Raw genomic sequence first — 20,000 nt, 5'->3', positions numbered from 1 at the left:
TAGTAACAGTTATAGTGCCTATAGTAACAGTAATAGTGAACATAGTAATAGTAATAGTGGCTATAGTAACAGTAAGAGTGGCCATAGTAACAGCAATAGTGAACATAGTAACAGTAATTGTGACTATAGGAACAGTATTTGTGACTATAGTAACAGTAATAGTGAACATAGTAACAGTAATAGTGAACATAGTAATAGTGACTATAGCAACAGTAATTGTGACCATAGTAACAGTAATAGTGACTATAGTAACAGCAATAGTGAACATAGTAACAGTAATTGTGACTATAGGAACAGTATTTGTGACTATAGTAACAGTAATAGTGAACATAGTAACAGTAATAGTGAACATAGTAATAGTGACTATAGCAACAGTAATAGTGACCATAGTAACAGTAATAGTGACTATAGTAACAGCAATAGTGACTGTAGTAACAGTAATAGTGACCATAGTAACAGTAATAGTGAACATAGTAACAGTAATAGTGAACATAGTAACAGTAATAGTGACCATAGTAACAGTAATAGTGACCATAGTAACAGTAATAGTGAACATAGTAACAGTATTTGTGAACATAGTAACAGTAATAGTGACTATAGTAACAGTAATAGTGACTATGGTAGCAATAATAGTGAACATAGTAATAGCGACTATGGTAACAGTAATAGTGACTCTGGTAACGGTAATAGTGACTATGGTAACAGTAATAGTGAACATAGTGATAGTTACTATAGTAACAGTAATAGTGACTTTGGTAACAGTAATAGTTACTATAGTAACAGTAATAGTGACTGTGGTAACAGTAATAGTGACTATGGTAACAATAATAGTGAACATAGTAATAGTTACTATAGTAACAGTAATAGTGACTATGGTAACGGTAATAGTGACTATGGTAACAGTAATAGTGACTATGGTAACAGTAATAGTTACTATAGTAACAGTAATAGTGACTATGGTAACGGTAATAGTGACTATAGTAACAGTAATAGTGACTATGGTAACAGTAATAGTGACTATGGTAACAGTAATAGTGACTATGGTAACAGTAATAGTGACTATGGTAACAGTAAGAGTGAACATAGTAATAGTTACTATAGTAACAGTAATAGTGACTGTAGTAACAGTAATAGTGACTATGGTAACAGTAATAGTGAACATAGTAATAGTTACTATAGTAACAGTAATAGTGACTATGGTAACGGTAATAGTGACTATGGTAACAGTAATAGTGACTATGGTAACAGTAATAGTTACTATAGTAACAGTAATAGTGACTATGGTAACGGTAATAGTGACTATAGTAACAGTAATAGTGACTATGGTAACAGTAATAGTGACTATGGTAACAGTAATAGTGACTATGGTAACAGTAATAGTGACTATGGTAACAGTAAGAGTGAACATAGTAATAGTTACTATAGTAACAGTAATAGTGACTGTAGTAACAGTAATAGTGACTATGGTAACAGTAATAGTGAACATAGTAATAGTTACTATAGTAACAGTAATAGTGACTATGGTAACGGTAATAGTGACTTTGGTAACAGTAATAGTGACTATGGTAACAGTAATAGTTACTATAGTAACAGTAATAGTGACTATGGTAACGGTAATAGTGACTATAGTAACAGTAATAGTGACTATGGTAACAGTAATAGTGACTATGGTAACAGTAATAGTGACTATGGTAACAGTAATAGTGACTATGGTAACAGTAATAGTGACTATGGTAACAGTAATAGTGAACATAGTAATAGTTACTATAGTAACAGTAATAGTGACCCTAGTAACAGTAATAGTGACTATGGTAACAGTAATAGTGAACATAGTAATAGTTACTATAGTAACAGTAATAGTGACTGTAGTAACAGTAATAGTGACTATGGTAACAGTAATAGTGAACATAGTAATAGTTACTATAGTAACAGTAATAGTGACTATGGTAACGGTAATAGTGACTTTGGTAACAGTAATAGTGACTATGGTAACAGTAATAGTTACTATAGTAACAGTAATAGTGACTATGGTAACGGTAATAGTGACTATAGTAACAGTAATAGTGACTATGGTAACAGTAATAGTGACTATGGTAACAGTAATAGTGACTATGGTAACAGTAATAGTGACTATGGTAACAGTAATAGTGACTATGGTAACAGTAATAGTGAACATAGTAATAGTTACTATAGTAACAGTAATAGTGACCCTAGTAACAGTAATAGTGACTATGGTAACAGTAATAGTGAACATAGTAATAGTTACTATAGTAACAGTAATAGTGACCCTAGTAACAGTAATAGTGACAGTGGTAACAGTAATAGTGACCATAGTAACAGTAATAGTGAACATAGTAATAGTTACTATAGTAACAGTAATAGTGACCATAGTAACAGTAGTGTAATAGTCATTATGTCTTGCTCCCCCCTAGGCTGACCACCTGGTGAGGAAGGAGCGTCCTCTGGTCCAGCGGGAGTCTGTGGACCTGGACGTACCCGAGGAGAGGGCTCCTAAACGGGCCACCACGGAGCTGAATGAGGCAGAAAGGCTGGAGGACCTAGAGACATGCATGGTACACTACACTACGCGACCCTGTGTTTTGTGTGAGGGCCAGGATCCTGTTCATTCTGTCTCCTTGTCGTGGGTTCCTGTTACGAATCCCTTTTGGCCCGACAGTCTAGGGGGGATGGTAATGAGATTCGTAACACAAACACCATAACCAAAAACAATACTCACAGGTGATGACAAAGTGCTATGAGGTGCTTAAACAAAAGAGAGGTTAAGACACAAAGCGAGAGTGAAACACAGAGACCTACAGACATGGCATTTACAGAGAGATTGAGCTCAGCTGAGCTGGGCTCCAGAACAAACAAATGATGGGGTTTTTAAAACATGGGAAAGGAACTGTGATAGGTCAGGAAATAGGAGGAGGTGTGTCTTCTGATTGATGATTGATTGTTGACTGATTGGGGAGTGATGATTTTCACCTGTGAGGGGAGGAGGAGAGAAAAGAAACACACACACAGGATACACACACACACAGGATAACTGTATCCGTAACAGTTCCTCACTCATTTGGGGTTCCAGACATGTCTAATCTCAGACTGAGTGTTACAGGGAGATGAGCTAACCTTGGCTCATGTCTGGTTATTGTCCTGAAAGGCCAAAATCCTTAATCTACCATTAAGGTTACCTGGTTCTATCGAACTGTAATGAATTAGCAGTTCCTCATGCTGTGCCAACTGGCCATGGTAAAATAGTAGGATAGGGAGGTTGATTCATTATGGTAAGATACAGTAGGGAGGTTGATTCATTATGGTAGGATACTGTAGGGAGGTTGATTCATTATGGTAAGATGGTAAGATACAGTAGGGAGGTTGATTCATTATGGTAGGATGGTGGGATAGGGAGGTTGATTCATTATGGTAAGATACTGTAGGGAGGTTGATTCATTATGGTAAGATACTGTAGGGAGGTTGATTCATTATGGTAAGATACTGTAGGGAGGTTGATTCATTATGGTAAGATACTGTAGGGAGGTTGATTCATTGTGGTAAGATACTGTAGGGAGGTTGATTCATTGTGGTAGGATGGTAAGATACTGTAGGGAGGTTGATTCATTATGGTAAGATACTGTAGGGAGGTTGATTCATTATGGTAAGATACTGTAGGGAGGTTGATTCATTGTGGTAGGATGGTAAGATAGGGAGGTTGAGTCATTGTGGTAGGATGGTAGGATAGGGAGGTTGATTCATTGTGGTAGGATGGTAGGATAGGGAGGTTGATTCATTGTGGTAGGATGGTAGGATTGGGAGGTTGATTCATTGTGGTAGGGTGGTAGGATAGGGAGGTTGATTCATTGTGGTAGGATGGTAGGATAGGGAGGTTAATACATTGTGGTAGGATGGTAGGATAGGGAGGTTGATTCATTGTGGTAGGGTGGTAGGATAGGGATGTTGATTCATTGTGGTAGGATGGTAGGATAGGGAGGTTAATACATTGTGGTAGGATGGTAGGATAGGGAGGTTGATTCATTGTGGTAGGATGGTTCTAAGGGATTCATCCTATTGTCTTATTGGCTACTGACCCTCATCCTATTGTTTTAAACAGACAGGTTTAGTCCAGGCTAGTTGACTGACTGCATGTATTCTATATTTAGTTCTGGCTGTGCTTGGTGTGTCTGCTGTTGTTTACACAGCCATTAAAGAGATAGGGTTGGATTACACAGCCATTAAAGAGATGCGGTTGGATTACACAACCATTACAGAGATGGGGTTGGATTACACAGCCATTACAGAGATGGGGTTGGATTACACAGCCATTACAGAGATGGGGTTGGATTACACAGCCATTAAAGAGATGGGGTTGGATTACACAGCCATTACAGAGATGGGGTTGGATTACACAGCCATTAAAGAGATGGGGTTGGATTACACAGCCATTACAGAGATGGGGTTGGATTACACAGCCATTACAGAGATGGGGTTGGATTACACAGCCATTACAGAGATGGGGTTGGATTACACAGCCATTAAAGAGATGGGGTTGGATTACACAGCCATTAAAGAGATGGGGTTGGATTACACAGCCATTAAAGAGATGGGGTTGGATTACACAGCCATTACAGAGATGGGGTTGGATTCATCCATTCAAGGTTTGGACAGGAGAAGACCTATACCTCTCTAGTACTTATAGCCTCTATATGGTTAATTAACTTCCCTCCCTCCCTCTCTCCTTCCCTCCCTCCCTCTCTCCTTCCCTCCCTCCCTCTCTCCCATGCTCTCTCCTTCCCTCCCTCTCTCCCGCCTTCCCTCCCTCCTCCCTCCCTCACTCCCATCCTCTCTCCTTCCCTCCCTCCCATCCTCCATCCCTCCCATCCTCCATCCCTCCTCCCTCCCTCCCTCCCTCCCTCCCACCCTCCCATTTCTCTCCTTCCCTCCCTCTCTCCCTCTATCCCTCCTTCCCTCCCTCCTCCCTCCATCCCTCCCATCCTCTCTCCTTCCCTCCCTCTCTCCCTCCTTCCCTCCCTCCTCCCTCTCTCACTCCCATCCTCTCTCCTTCCCTCCCTCCTTCCCTCCCTCCCTCTCTCCCATCCTCCCTCCCTCCCATCTTCTCTCCTTCCCTCCCTCTCTCCCTCCTTCCCTCCCTCCTCCCTCTCTCACTCCCATCCTCTCTCCTTCCCTCCCTCCTTCCCACCCTCCCTCTCTCCCATCCTCTCTCCTTCCCACCCTCCCTCCCTCCCTAAGTAGTGTATTAATTAAGTCCTTTCATCAAGGCCGTCTGTGTTTCCTGTCTAAATTAATCTCATTAAGAGCAGCATTACTTCCCGTCTTTGTAGCGGCGTACATCAGTCAAACACTCACAGAGAGGCCTTTGTCTTATTCACTCGGCACGAAAACCATAGACAACATCTTGAAACGGAAGGATTTTCTCTGAATTTGTCCAATAAAAAACACTTGTTTTTACATTTTTCGTTGCACAATGTTTTGAAACGTTTTGCTTTGGTAAACACTAATGAATACAACCCTACCACTCACATGGGATGTGTTTTTCTCCCGGTTGATATGATCTGGTGGTTGTTGTCCTAAAAGGTTAAACCACAGCCATTTACATGGCTCTGGGTTAATGTCCCAAAGGATTTCAAGTTGATTCCATCTCATTGTTTACCTGAAGAGGCTTTAACCTTCCAGCCTTGAGTTCTCTCTCTCTCTCTCTCTCTCTCTCTCTCTCTCTCTAATGATCTACCTATAGAGTTCTCTCTCTCTCTCTCTCTCTCTCTCTCTAATGATCTACCTATAGAGTTCTCACTCTCTCTCTCTCTCTAATGATCTACCTATAGAGTTCTCACTCTCTCTCTCTCTCTCTCTAATGATCTACCTATAGAATTCCCTCTCTCTCTCTCTCTCTAATGATCTACCTATAGAGTTCTCTCTCTCTCTCTCTCTCTCTCTCTCTCTCTCTCTAATGATCCACCTATATAGTTCTCTCTCTCTCTCGCTCTCTCTCTCTCTAATGATCTACCTATAGAGTTCTCTCTCTCTCTTAATGATCTACCTATAGAGTTATCTCTCTCTCTTAATAATCTACCTATAGAGTTCTCTCTCTCTCAATGATCTACCTATAGAGTTATCTCTCTCTCTTAATAATCTACCTATAGAGTTCTCTCTCTCTCAATGATCTACCTATAGAGTTCTCTCTCTCTCTCTAATGATCTACCTATAGAGTTCTCTCTCTCTCTTAATGATCTACCTATAGAGTTCTCTCTCTCTCCCTCTCTCTCTCTCTCAATGATCTACCTATAGAGTTCTCTCTCTCCCTCCCTCTCTCTCTCTCTCTCTCTCTCAATGATCTACCTATAGAGTTTTCTCTCTCAAATGATCTACCTATAGAGTTCTCTCTCTCTCTCTCTTAATGATCTACCTATAGAGTTCTCTCTCTCTCCCTCTCTCTCTCTCAATGATCTACCTATAGAGTTCTCTCCCTCCCTCTCTCTCTCTCTCTCTCTCTCAATGATCTACCTATAGAGTTCTCTCTCTCTCTCTCTCTTAATGATCTACCTATAGAGTTCTCTCTCTCTCTCCCTCCCTCTCTCTCTCTCTCTCTCTCAATGATCTACCTATAGAGTTCTCTCTCTCTCCCTCTCTCTCTCTCTCTTAATGATCTACCTATAGAGTTCTCTCTCTCTCTCTCAATGATCTACCTATAGAGTTCTCTCTCTCTCTCTAATGATCTACCTATAGAGTTCTCTCTCTCTCTTAATGATCTACCTATAGAGTTCTCTCTCTCTCCCTCTCTCTCTCTCTCAATGATCTACCTATAGAGTTCTCTCTCTCCCTCCCTCTCTCTCTCTCTCTCTCAATGATCTACCTATAGAGTTTTCTCTCTCAAATGATCTACCTATAGAGTTCTCTCTCTCTCTCTCTTAATGATCTACCTATAGAGTTCTCTCTCTCTCCCTCTCTCTCTCTCTCAATGATCTACCTATAGAGTTCTCTCCCTCCCTCTCTCTCTCTCTCTCTCTCTCAATGATCTACCTATAGAGTTCTCTCTCTCTCAATGATCTACCTATAGAGTTCTCTCTCCCTCTCTCTCTCTCAATGATCTACCTATAGAGTTCTCTCTCTCTCTCCCTCCCTCTCTCTCTCTCCCTCTCTCTCTCTCTCTCTCTCAATGATCTACCTATAGAGTTCTCTCTCTCTCAATGATCTACCTATAGAGTTCTCTCTCCCTCTCTCTCTCTCAATGATCTACCTATAGAGTTCTCTCTCTCTCCAGTGTCTTTTCATTTTCATGTTTCTGAATTCATTGAGCCTTTATCTTCTCTCTTTTCTCTTTTCTGCTCTCTTTCTCTCTCCTTCCTTCCTTCCCTCCTCGTTCAACCTTTGCATCATGGAGACTCTTTGCTGCACCAGTGTAAGTAACTCTCGACTCTCTCTCTCACTATTTTTCACTCTTTCTCTCACCCACCCTGTTCTGTGTCTGTCTGTCTGTCCGTCCGTCCGTCCGTCCGTCCACTCACTAGCTGGTACAGTAACACAAAGACCATCCTTGTTCAGTCCTCCTCTCCCTCTCCCCCTCTCTTTCCCTCTCTCTCTCCCTCTCCTCTCTCCCTCTCTCTCTCTCTCTCTCTCTCTCTCTCTCTCTCTCTCTCTCTCTCTCTCTCTCATTTTATCTGAGCCATCAGAATGTGGCAGCCCTGAGGGGAAACTGGCCCGACAGACACTAGCCCTCCCCTCCTCCACTCTTCCCTTCCTCCCCTGCCTCTCTCCCTCCCTTGCCTCCCTCTCTGCCCAGCCTGGCCCAACGTGAACTGACTACTGAGTTGGATCTGATGGTTCAGATCCGGTCCGGTTAGAGATTGAGGCCATTTTAATCTCTTCAAGAGATGAAAAACTCTGTTGGCACAAACAGAATTTGATGAAAAGCATATTTTGAACAAGCCACAACAGTTTTTATCTGTTAGATGGTGAGCGTGTGGGGCCTGACGCAGTAAGATAGAACAGTGGGGCCTGACGCAGTAAGATAGAACAGTGGGGCCCGACGCAGTAAGATAGAACAGTGGGGCCTGACGCAGTAAGATAGAACAGTGGGGCCTGACGCAGTAGATAGAACAGTGGGGCCCGACGCAGTAAGATAGAACAGTGGGGCCTGACGCAGTCAGATAGAACAGCGGGGCCTGAAGCAGTAAGATAGAACAGTGGGGCCTGACGCAGTAGATAGGACACTGGGGCCTGACGCAGTAGATAGGACACTGGGGCCTGACGCAGTAGATAGGACAGTGGGGCCTGACGCAGTAGATAGGACAGCGGGGCCTGACGCAGTGAGATAGGACAGTGGGGCCTGACGCAGTCAGATAGGACAGTGGGGCCTGAAGCAGTAAGATAGAACAGTGGGGCCTGACGCAGTAGATAGGACAGCGGGGCCTGAAGCAGTAAGATAGAACAGTGGGGCCTGACGCAGTAGATAGGACAGCGGGGCCTGACGCAGTCAGATAGGACAGTGGGGCCTGAAGCAGTAAGATAGAACAGTGGGGCCTGACGCAGTAGATAGGACAGCGGGGCCTGACGCAGTCAGATAGGACAGCGGGGCCTGACGCAGTAGATAGGACAGTGGGGCCTGACGCAGTAGATAGGACAGTGGGGCCTGACGCAGTAGATAGGACAGTGGGGCCTGACGCAGTAGATAGGACAGTGGGGCCTGACGCAGTAGATAGGACAGTGGGGCCTGACGCAGTAGATAGGACAGCGGGGCCTGAAGCAGTAAGATAGAACAGTGGGGCCTGACGCAGTAAGATAGAACAGCGGGGCCTGACGCAGTAAGATAGAACAGTGGGGCCTGACGCAGTAAGATAGAACAGTGGGGCCTGACGCAGTAAGATAGAACAGCGGGGCCTGAAGCAGTAAGATAGAACAGTGGGGCCTGACGCAGTAGATAGGACAGTGGGGCCTGAAGCAGTCAGATAGAACAGCGGGGCCTGACGCGGTCAGATAGGACAGTGGGGCCTGACGCAGTAGATAGGACAGCGGGGCCTGAAGCAGTAAGATAGAACAGTGGGGCCTGACGCGGTCAGATAGGACAGTGGGGCCTGACGCGGTCAGATAGGACAGTGGGGCCTGACGCGGTCAGATAGGACAGTGGGGCCTGACGCGGTCAGATAGGACAGTGGGGCCTGACGCGGTCAGATAGGACAGTGGGGCCTGACGCGGTAGATAGGACACTGGGGCCTGACGCAGTAGATAGAACACTGGGGCCTGACGCAGTAGACAGGACACTGGGGCCTGACACAGTTTGATGTCATATCTTGTGATGAACAAGTATTTGCCTGTCTAACTCCTGATGCAACGCCCCTCCCTCATTGCATCATTCCACACTGCTGGAACACCACCTGGTCATGATGTCACTCACAGTGTCACAATGTCACCTGAAATACTGTTGTCTTCAGTTCACTCACTGTGTCAAATCTCCCTCTCTGGTATTGTCATGAGAAACATCCATAGATGATTGTGTTGATAGTGTATTTGTGATATATATCTGATAGGGTTATGTTTATGCTGGGGGTGATGGGGAACAGACACTTATTGTATCACAGATACTGATTGGAAGTAGTTTTGTGACCAAGGGCTCAGATCCTAAAAGATGCAATAACCAAGGAGATCTGGATGGTACTGGCCAAGAGCTCTCACTCTCGCTCTCTCTCTGGCTCTCTCTCTCTCTGGCTCTCTCTCTCTCGCTCTCCCTCTCTCTCTGGCTCTCTCTAGCTCTCTCTCTGGCTCTCTCTCTCTATCTCTCTGGTTCTCTCTCTCTCTCTGGCTCTCTCTCACTCTGGCTCTCTCTCTCTCTGGCTCTCTCTCTCTCTCTCTGGCTCTCTCTCTCTCTCTCTACAGCTCTCTCTCTCTATATATATATCCCTTTCTCTCTCTTATAGCTCTCTCTCTCTGTCTCTCTCTCTCTGGCTCTCTCTCTCTTTATCTCTCTATAGCTCTCTCTCTCTCTGGCTCTTTCTCTCTCTTTCTCTCTCTGGCTCTCTCTCTCTCTCTTTCTCCTCTCTCTTTCTCTCCAGTTTAAAAGAGCTGGCCAAGTGTATCACACCCATAGCACAAAGCTTTATGATTGTTTCAACCTTGTCTTTTATGATTTTTAAAAATCTCTTTCAGTGTGGAAAGATTGGGGATGTGAAATGTAATTTAGGGGGGTTAGTTCGTGTTAGTTAGTGTTCTGTCCTGTTAATATTGATGTAGCGGGACACATCTCCTGTTAGTTAATGTTCTGTCCTGTTAATATTGATGAAGCAGGACACATCTACTGTTAGTTAGTGTTCTGTCCTGTTAATATTGATGTAGCAGGACACATCTCCTGTTAGTTAGTGTTCTGTCCTGTTAATATTGATGAAGCAGGACACATCTACTGTTAGTTAGTGTTCTGTCCTGTTAATATTGATGTAGCAGGACACATCTCCTGTTAGTTAGTGTTCTGTCCTGTTAATATTAATGTAGCAGGACACATCTCCTGTTAGTTAGTGTTAGTTAGTGTTCTGTCCTGTTAATATTGATGTAGCAGGACACATCTCCTGTTAGTTAGTGTTAGTTAGTGTTCTGTCCTGTTAATATTGATGTAGCAGGACACATCTCCTGTTAGTTAGTGTTCTGTCCTGTTAATATTAATGTAGCAGGACACATCTCCTGTTAGTTAGTGTTAGTTAGTGTTCTGTCCTGTTAATATTGATGTAGCAGGACACATCTCCTGTTAGTTAGTGTTAGTTAGTGTTCTGTCCTGTTAATATTGATGTAGCAGGACACATCTCCTGTTAGTTAGTGTTAGTTAGTGTTCTGTCCTGTTAATATTGATGTAGCAGGACACATCTCCTGTTAGTTAGTGTTAGTTAGTGTTCTGTCCTGTTAATATTGATGTAGCAGGACACATCTCCTGTTAGTTAGTGTTCTGTCCTGTTAATATTGATGTAGCAGGACACATCTCCTGTTAGTTAGTGTTAGTTAGTGTTCTGTCCTGTTAATATTGATGTAGCAGGACACATCTCCTGTTAGTTAGTGTTAGTTAGTGTTCTGTCCTGTTAATATTGATGAAGCAGGACACATCTCCTGTTAGTTAGTGTTCTGTCCTGTTAATATTGATGTAGCAGGACACATCTCCTGTTAGTTAGTGTTCTGTCCTGTTAATATTGATGCAGCAGGACACATCTCTTGTTAGTTAGTGTTAGTTAGTGTTCTGCCCTGTTAATATTGATGCAGCAGGACACATCTCTTGTTAGTTAGTGTTCTGTCCTGTTAATATTGATGCAGCAGGACACATCTCTTGTTAGTTAGTGTTAGTTAGTGTTCTGCCCTGTTAATATTGATGCAGCAGGACACATCTCTTGTTAGTTAGTGTTCTGTCCTGTTAATATTGATGCAGCAGGACACATCTCTTGTTAGTTAGTGTTAGTTAGTGTTCTGTCCTGTTAATATTGATGCAGCAGGACACATCTCTTGTTAGTTAGTGTTAGTTAGTGTTCTGTCCTGTTAATATTGATGTAGCAGGACACATCTCCTGTTAGTTAGTGTTAGTTAGTGTTCTGTCCTGTTAATATTGATGTAGCAGGACACATCTCCTGTTAGTTAGTGTTAGTTAGTGTTCTGTCCTGTTAATATTAATGTAGCAGGACACATCTCCTGTTAGTTAGTGTTAGTTAGTGTTCTGTCCTGTTAATATTGATGTAGCAGGACACATCTCCTGTTAGTTAGTGTTCTGTCCTGTTAATATTGATGTAGCAGGACACATCTCCTGTTAGTTAGTGTTAGTTAGTGTTCTGCCCTGTTAATATTGATGTAGCAGGACACATCTCCTGTTAGTTAGTGTTAGTTAGTGTTCTGTCCTGTTAATATTGATGTAGCAGGACACATCTCCTGTTAGTTAGTGTTAGTTAGTGTTCTGTCCTGTTAATATTGATGTAGCAGGACACATCTCCTGTTAGTTAGTGTTCTGTCCTGTTAATATTGATGCAGCAGGACACATCTCATGTTAGTTAGTGTTAGTTAGTGTTCTGTCCTGTTAATATTGATGCAGCAGGACACATCTCCTGTTAGTTAGTGTTATTTAGAGTTCTGTCCTGTTAATATTGATGTAGCAGGACACATCTCCTGTTAGTTAGTGTTAGTTAGTGTTCTGTCCTGTTAATATTGATGTAGCAGGACACATCTCCTGTTAGTTAGTGTTAGTTAGTGTTCTGTCCTGTTAATATTGATGCAGCAGGACACATCTACTGTTAGTTAGTGTTAGTTAGTGTTCTGTCCTGTTAATATTGATGTAGCAGGACACATCTCCTGTTAGTTAGTGTTCTGTCCTGTTAATATTGATGTAGCAGGACACATCTCCTGTTAGTTAGTGTTCTGTCCTGTTAATATTGATGTAGCAGGACACATCTCATGTTAGTTAGTGTTCTGTCCTGTTAATATTGATGCAGCAGGACACATCTCCTGTTAGTTAGTGTTTTGTCCTGTTAATATTGATGTAGCAGGACACATCTCCTGTTAGTTAGTGTTTTGTCCTGTTAATATTGATGCAGCAGGACACATCTCCTGTTAGTTAGTGTTAGTTAGTGTTCTGTCCTGTTAATATTGATGTAGCAGGACACATCTCCTGTTAGTTAGTGTTCTGTCCTGTTAATATTGATGTAGCAGGACACATCTCCTGTTAGTTAGTGTTAGTTAGTGTTCTGTCCTGTTAATATTGATGTAGCAGGACACATCTCCTGTTAGTTAGTGTTAGTTAGTGTTCTGTCCTGTTAATATTGATGTAGCAGGACACATCTCCTGTTAGTTAGTGTTAGTTAGTGTTCTGTCCTGTTAATATTGATGTAGCAGGACACATCTCCTGTTAGTTAGTGTTAGTTAGTGTTCTGTCCTGTTAATATTGATGTAGCAGGACACATCTCTTGTTAGTTAGTGTTAGTTAGTGTTCTGTCCTGTTAATATTGATGTAGCAGGACACATCTCCTGTTAGTTAGTGTTCTGTCCTGTCAATATTGGAGGTTTGATGCAGCAGGACACAGTTAGTTGTCTGTCCTCATTTTTGGTTTTGTTTTGGTAACACTTGTTTTGGTAACCGAAAAAGCGAGAGGGAAAAAAACTAACAAGATAAAGATCACTTCATCTTTTACGCAAACTAGTATTGAAATGATGTCCTGAATTCAAGTGCAGCATTGACACATTACTCTCAGTGAAGTGTGTTTTGTGTTTGTGGATTGAAAGTGACATCCCAGTCTACTGTAAGAGGGCTGGCTGAGTATCAGAAGGTTTTGATGATAGTAGTCATGGCGTCTCTTATGCGTAAATATCTGTGTTCTTTCCAGATGACTCCCAAGTCCAAGAGGAAAAGCATCCACAGTAGGATGCTCCGTCCAGTTTCTCGTGCCTTCGGTGAGTCTCCTCGACCAAGCAGAACGCTAGTATCAGATCAACGTTGTGACGTGTGGACCATGACAGATTGTTGTTGTGTTCCTACTACCTGTACTAGAAGCTGATAAATAATGAACTAGATAACATACCTCTAGTTTTAGGTTCTGACAGACAGCTGGTTTAGATAACATACCTCTAGTTTTAGGTTCTGACAGACAGCTGGTTTAGATAACATACCTCTAGTCTTAGGTTCTGACAGAGAGCTCGTATAGATAACATACCTCTAGTTTTAGGTTCTGACAGACAGCTGGTTTAGATAACATACCTCTAGTTTTAGGTTCTGACAGAGAGCTGGTTTAGATAACACACCTCTAGTTTTAGGTTCTGACAGAGAGCTAGTTTAGATAACATACCTCTAGTTTTAGGTTCTGACAGAGCGCTAGTTTAGATAACATACCTCTAGTTTTAGGTTCTGACAGACAGCTGGTATAGATAACATACCTCTAGTTTTAGGTTCTGACAGAGAGCTAGTTTAGATAACATACCTCTCGTTTTAGGTTCTGACAGAGAGCTAGTTTAGATAACATACCTCTAGTTTTAGGTTCTGACAGAGAGCTAGTTTAGATAACATACCTCTAGTTTTAGGTTCTGACAGACAGTTGGTTTAGATAACATACCTCTAGTTTTAGGTTCTGACAGAGAGCTAGTTTAGATAACATACCTCTGGTTATAGGTTCTGACAGAGAGCTAGTTTAGATAACATACCTCTAGTTTTAGGTTCTGACAGACAGTTGGTTTAGATAACATACCTCTAGTTTTAGGTTCTGACAGAGTGCTAGTTTAGATAACATACCTCTAGTTTTAGGTTCTGACAGAGAGCTAGTTTAGATAACATACCTCTAGTTTTAGGTTCTGACAGAGTGCTAGTTTAGATAACATACCTCTAGTTTTAGGTTCTGACAGAGTGCTAGTTTAGATAGCATACCTCTAGTTTTAGGAACTGACAGAGAGCTCGTTTAGATAACATACCTCTAGTTTTAGGTTCTGACAGAGAGCTAGTTTAGATAACATACCTCTAGTTTTAGGTTCTGACAGAGTGCTAGTTTAGATAACATACCTCTAGTTTTAGGTTCTGACAGAGTGCTAGTTTAGATAACATACCTCTAGTTTTAGGTTCTGACAGAGAGCTGGTTTAGATAACATACCTCTAGTTTTAGGTTCTGACAGAGAGCTCATTTAGATAACATACCTCTAGTTTTAGGTTAATTTATAAATGCAGAAATGTGTTTTGTGAGATGTGTTTCATTACATAGTGTTACTAGTAAGATAACAAACATATGAATTAACTAAATATGATACATATGAACTGCAAAATGCTTACTTACTCATAATGTTCTCACCGTGTACAGTATGTAATCCTCTGACCTGTCTATAACCTGTGACCTCTGACCTTGTAGAGATGGAGTTTGACCTTGACAAGGCCCTGGAAGATGTTCCTATCCACACAGAGGACCCTCCTGCACCTTCCCCTGCTCCTACCCCCTCGAGGTTAGAGAAGAGACCGTCAGGGGCCATGGGAGAACTGCCCTCAGACGAGGCCAAAAAGCTGCAGCACTTCACCAAACTACGGCCTCGCAGGAACAAGAAGATGCAGTCCAGTAAGATACCGGTGAGTATCGCCGCTGTGAGTTACTGGTGGGGGAAATGTGCTGGACAGCAACAGTCCGTAAGGGAGATGTCAGTTATTTAGTTCGAACAACAACCCCAGAGGAACAACCTTTGGAGTGAGTATGGTGTTTATTTTAGAAACACGTTTTACTCTTGTTCTCAAACACACAACTAGTCCTCTCTTACTTTATGAAGAAGTTTATCTGGTATGGTGTTATAACAACCCTGTATTGTGTTATAACAACCATGTAGTGGTATGGTGTTATAACAACCCTGTATTGTGTTATAACAACCCTGTAGTGGTATGGTGTTATAACAACCCTGTATTGTGTTATAACAACCCTGTAGTGGTATGGTGTTATAACAACCCTGTATGGTGTTATAACAACCCTTTATGGTGTTATAACAACCCTGTAGTGGTATGGTGTTATAACAACCCTGTAGTGGTATGGTGTTATAACAACCCTGTAGTGGTATGGTGTTATAACAACCCTGTAGTGTTATGGTGTTATAACAACCCTGTAGTGTCATGTTGTTATAACAACCCTGTAGTGGTACGGTGTTATAACAACCCTGTAGTGGTCTCGTGTTATAACAACCCTGTAGTGGTATGGTGTTACAACAACCCTGTATGGTGTTATAACAACCCTGTAGTGGTATGGTGTTATAACAACCCTGTAGTGGTATGGTGTTATAACAACCCTGTAGTGGTATGGTGTTATAACAACCCTGTATTGTGTTATATCAACCCTGTATTGTCATGGTGTTATAACAACCCTGTAGTGGCATGGTGTTATAACAACCCTGTAGTGGTATGGTGTTATAACAACCCTGTAGTGGTATGGTGTTATAACAACCCTGTATTGTGTTATAACAACCCTGTAGTGGTATGGTGTTATAACAACCCTGTAGTGGTATGGTGTTATAACAACCCTGTATGGTGTTATAACAACCCTTTATGGTGTTATAACAACCCTGTAGTGGTATGGTGTTATAACAACCCTGTAGTGGCATGGTGTTATAACAACCCTGTAGTGGTATGGTGTTATAACAACCCTGTAGTGGTATGGTGTTATAACAACCCTGTAGTGTTATGGTGTTATAACAACCCTGTAGTGTCATGTTGTTATAACAACCCTGTAGTGGTATGGTGTTATAACAACCCTGTAGTGGTCTCGTGTTATAACAACCCTGTAGTGGTATGGTGTTACAACAACCCTGTATGGTGTTATAACAACCCTGTAGTGGTATGGTGTTATAACAACCCTGTAGTGGTATGGTGTTATAACAACCCTGTATGGTGTTATAACAACCCTGTATTGTGTTATATCAACCCTGTAGTGTCATGGTGTTATAACAACCCTGTAGTGGTATGGTGTTATAACAACCCTGTAGTGGTATGGTGTTATAACAACCCTGTAGTGGTATGGTGTTATAACAACCCTGTATGGTGTTATAACAACCCTGTATGGTGTTATAACAACCCTGTATTGTGTTATAACAACCCCGTAGTGTCATGGTGTTATAACAACCCCGTAGTGTCATGGTGTTATAACAACCCTGTATTGTGTTATATCAACCCTGTATGGTGTTATAACAACCCTGTATGGTGTTATAACCCACCTGTAGTGGCATGGTGTTGTAACAACCCTGTAATGGTATGGTGTTAATTCAACCCTGTCGTGGTATAGTGTTATAACAACCCTGTAGTGGTATGGTGTTATAACAACCATGTATTGTCATGGTGTTATAACAACCCTGTATTGGTATGGTATTAAAACAACCCTGTAGTGGTATGGTGTTATAACGACCCTGTAGTGGTATGGTGTTATAACAACCCTGTAGTGGTATGGTGTTATAACAACCCTGTAGTGGTATAGTGTTATAACAACCCTGTAGTAGTATGGAGTTATAACAACCCTGTAGTGGTATGGTGTTATAACAACCCTGTAGTGGTATGGTGTTATAACAACCCTGTATTGTAATGGTGTTATAACAACCCTGTATTGGTATGGTATTAAAACAACCCTGTAGTGGTATGGTGTTATAACGACCCTGTAGTGGTATGGTGTTATAACAACCCTGTAGTGGTATGGTGTTATAACAACCCTGTAGTGGTATAGTGTTATAACAACCCTGTAGTGGTATGGTGTTATAACAACCCTGTAGTGGTATGGTGTTATAACAACCCTGTAGTGGTATGGTGTTATAACAACCCTGTAGTGATATGGTGTTATAACAACCCTGTATTGTCATGGTGTTATAACAACCCTGTAGTGGCATGGCGTTATAACAACACTGTAGTGGTTTAGTGTTGTAACAACCCTGTAGTGGTATGGTGTTGTAACAACCCTGTAGTGGTATGGTGTTATAACAACCCTGTAGTGGTATGGTGTTATAACAACCCTGTAGTGGTATGGTGTTATAACAACCCTGTAGTGGTATGGTGTTATAACAACCCTGTAGTGGTATGGTGTTATAACAACCCTGTAGTGATATGGTGTTATAACAACCCTGTATTGTCATGGTGTTATAACAACCCTGTATTGTCATGGTGTTATAACAACCCTGTTTTGTCATGGTGTTGTAACAACCCTGTTTTGTCATGGTGTTATAACAACCCTGTATTGGTTTGGTGTTAAAACAACCCTGTAGTGGTATGGGGTTATAACGACCCTGTAGTGGTATGGTGTTATAACAACCCTGTAGTGGTATAATGTTATAACAACCCTGTTTTGTCATGGTGTTATAACAACCTTGTATTGTCATGTTGTTATAACAACCCTGTTTTGTCATGGTGTTATAACAACCTTGTATTGTCATGGTGTTGTAACAACCCTGTTTTGTCATGGTGTTATGACAACCCTGTTTTGTCATGGTGTTATAACAACCCTGTATTGTCATGTTGTTATAACAACCCTGTATTTTTACTTCACAGCAAATCAGCAGCACCACGTCTCAGGACGGAGAGCAGAACGGCCTGCATGGAAGGGTTGATGAGGGGGTGGACGAGTTCTTCTCCAAGAAGGTCACCAAGATGGACTCGAAGTTAGCGTTACGACTCAGCACTATGAACAATTACCTGTCCTCTTGCTCTTTCAGCCATGTTTATATTGAACAGGTTAACTTTCTCCCTCTCTCCCTCTCTCTCTCACTCCCCCTCTCTCTGTCTCTCACTCCTCTCTCTCACTCTCCCTCTCTCTCTCACTCCCCCTCTCTCTGTCTCTCACTCCTCTCTCTCTCCCTCTCTCTCTCACTCCCCCCTCTCTCCGTCTCTCACTCCTCTCTCTCTCCCTCTCTCTCACTCCCCCCTCTCTCCGTCTCTCACTCCTCTCATTCGCTCTCCCTCTCTCTCTCACTCCCATCTCTCTGTCTCTCACTCCTCTCTTTCGCTCTCCCTCTTTCTCTCACTCCCCATCTCTCTGTCTCTCACTCCTCTCTCTCTCCCTCTCTCTCTCACTCCCCCCTCTCTCCGTCTCTCACTCCTCTCATTCGCTCTCCCTCTCTCTCTCACTCTCCCTCTCTCTCTCACTCCCCCCTCTCTCCGTCTCTCACTCCTCTCATTCGCTCTCCCCTCTTCTCTCTCTCTCTGTCTCCCTCTTTCTTTTGCTCTCCCCCTTCCCTCTCTCTGTCTCCCACTCCTCTCTTTTGCTCTCCCTCTTTCTCTTACTCCCCCTCTCTCTGTCTCCCACTCCTCTCTTTTGCTCTCCCTCTCTCTCTCACTCCCCCTCTCTCCGTCTCTCACTCCTCTCTCTCTCCCTCTCTCTCTCACTCCCCCTCTCTCCCTCTCTCTCTCCTCTCTGTCTCCCTCTCTCTCACTCCCCCCTCTCTCTCTCACCCTCTCTCTCTCCTCTCTCTCACTCCCCCGTCTCTCTCTCTCTCTCCCTCTCTCTCACTCCCCCTCTCTCCGTCTCTCACCTCTCTCTCTCTCTCTCTCTCACTCCCCCTCTCTCCGTCTCTCACTCCTCTCTCTCTCCCCTCTCTCTCACTCCTCTCCCATCTCCCTCACTCCCTCTCTCTCCCTCTCTCTCACTCCCCCTCTCTCCGTCTCTCACTCTCTCTCTCTCCCTCTCTCACTCCCCCCCTCTCTCACTCTCCTCTCTCTCCCCCTCTCTCACTCCTCTCTCTCCCCTCTCTCTCTCTCCCCCTCTCTCACTCCCGTCTCTCACTCCCTCTCTCTCCCTCTCTCTCACTCCCCCTCTCCACTCCTCTCTCACTCCCCCGTCTCTCACTCCTCTCTCTCTCCACTCCTCTCTCACTCCCCCTCTCTCACTCCCCCTCTCTCCTCCTCTCTCCTCTCTCTCTCTCACTCCCCCTCTCTCCGTCTCTCACTCCCTCTCTCTCTCTCTCTCTCTCTCCCACTCCCCCGTCTCTCACTCCCTCTCTCTCCCTCTCTCTCACTCCCCCCTCTCTCCGTCTCTCACTCCTCTCTCTCCTCTCTCTCCCTCTCTCCGTCTCTCACTCCTCTCTCTCCGTCTCTCACCCTCTCTCACTCCCCCTCTCTCACACTCTCCTCTCTCTCCCTCTCTCTCACTCCCCCTCTCTCCGTCTCTCTCTCTCTCTCTCACTCACTCCTCTCTCTCTCCCCTCTCTCTCACTCCCTCCTCTCCTCTCTCCCTCTCTCACTCCCCCCTCTCTCCGTCTCTCACCCTCTCTCTCTCTCTCTCTCTCACTCCCCTCTCTCCGTCTCTCACTCCCCTCTCTCCCTCTCTCTCTCACTCCCCCTCTCTCCGTCTCCCTCCTCTCTCACTCCCCCGTCTCTCACTCCCTCTCTCTCTCTCTCTCTCACTCCCCCTCTCTCACTCCTCTCTCTCTCCCCTCTCTCTCACTCCCCCTCTCTCCGTCTCTCACTCCTCTCTCTCCCTCTCTCTCACTCCCCCGTCTCTCACTCCTCTCTCTCTCCCTCTCTCTCTCCACTCCCCCTCTCTCCGTCTCCCTCT

General features: G+C 43.4%; 1 protein-coding gene across 1 annotated transcript in view; it reads left to right on the top strand.

Moving 5' to 3' along the window:
* Window positions 1-18,616, top strand: part of LOC135519850 (F-actin-uncapping protein LRRC16A-like) — a gene marked incomplete at its 3' end in the record, with an annotated part of 51,002 nt that extends 32,386 nt beyond the window's left edge. Inside the window, exons 10-13 of the mRNA XM_064945058.1 lie at window positions 2,433-2,573; window positions 13,347-13,413; window positions 14,850-15,061; window positions 17,999-18,616. Of these exons, the coding sequence (XP_064801130.1) occupies window positions 2,433-2,573; window positions 13,347-13,413; window positions 14,850-15,061; window positions 17,999-18,616 (1,038 nt within the window). The remainder of the gene's footprint in view (window positions 1-2,432; window positions 2,574-13,346; window positions 13,414-14,849; window positions 15,062-17,998) is intronic.
* Between the last annotated feature and the right edge of the window lie 1,384 nt (window positions 18,617-20,000).

Source organism: Oncorhynchus masou, chromosome 29 (assembly GCF_036934945.1).
Source record: "Oncorhynchus masou masou isolate Uvic2021 chromosome 29, UVic_Omas_1.1, whole genome shotgun sequence".
Taxonomy (NCBI): domain Eukaryota; kingdom Metazoa; phylum Chordata; class Actinopteri; order Salmoniformes; family Salmonidae; genus Oncorhynchus; species Oncorhynchus masou.
The sequence above is the reverse complement of the archived record's forward strand: the minus strand, read 5'-3'. Positions and strand labels throughout refer to the sequence as shown.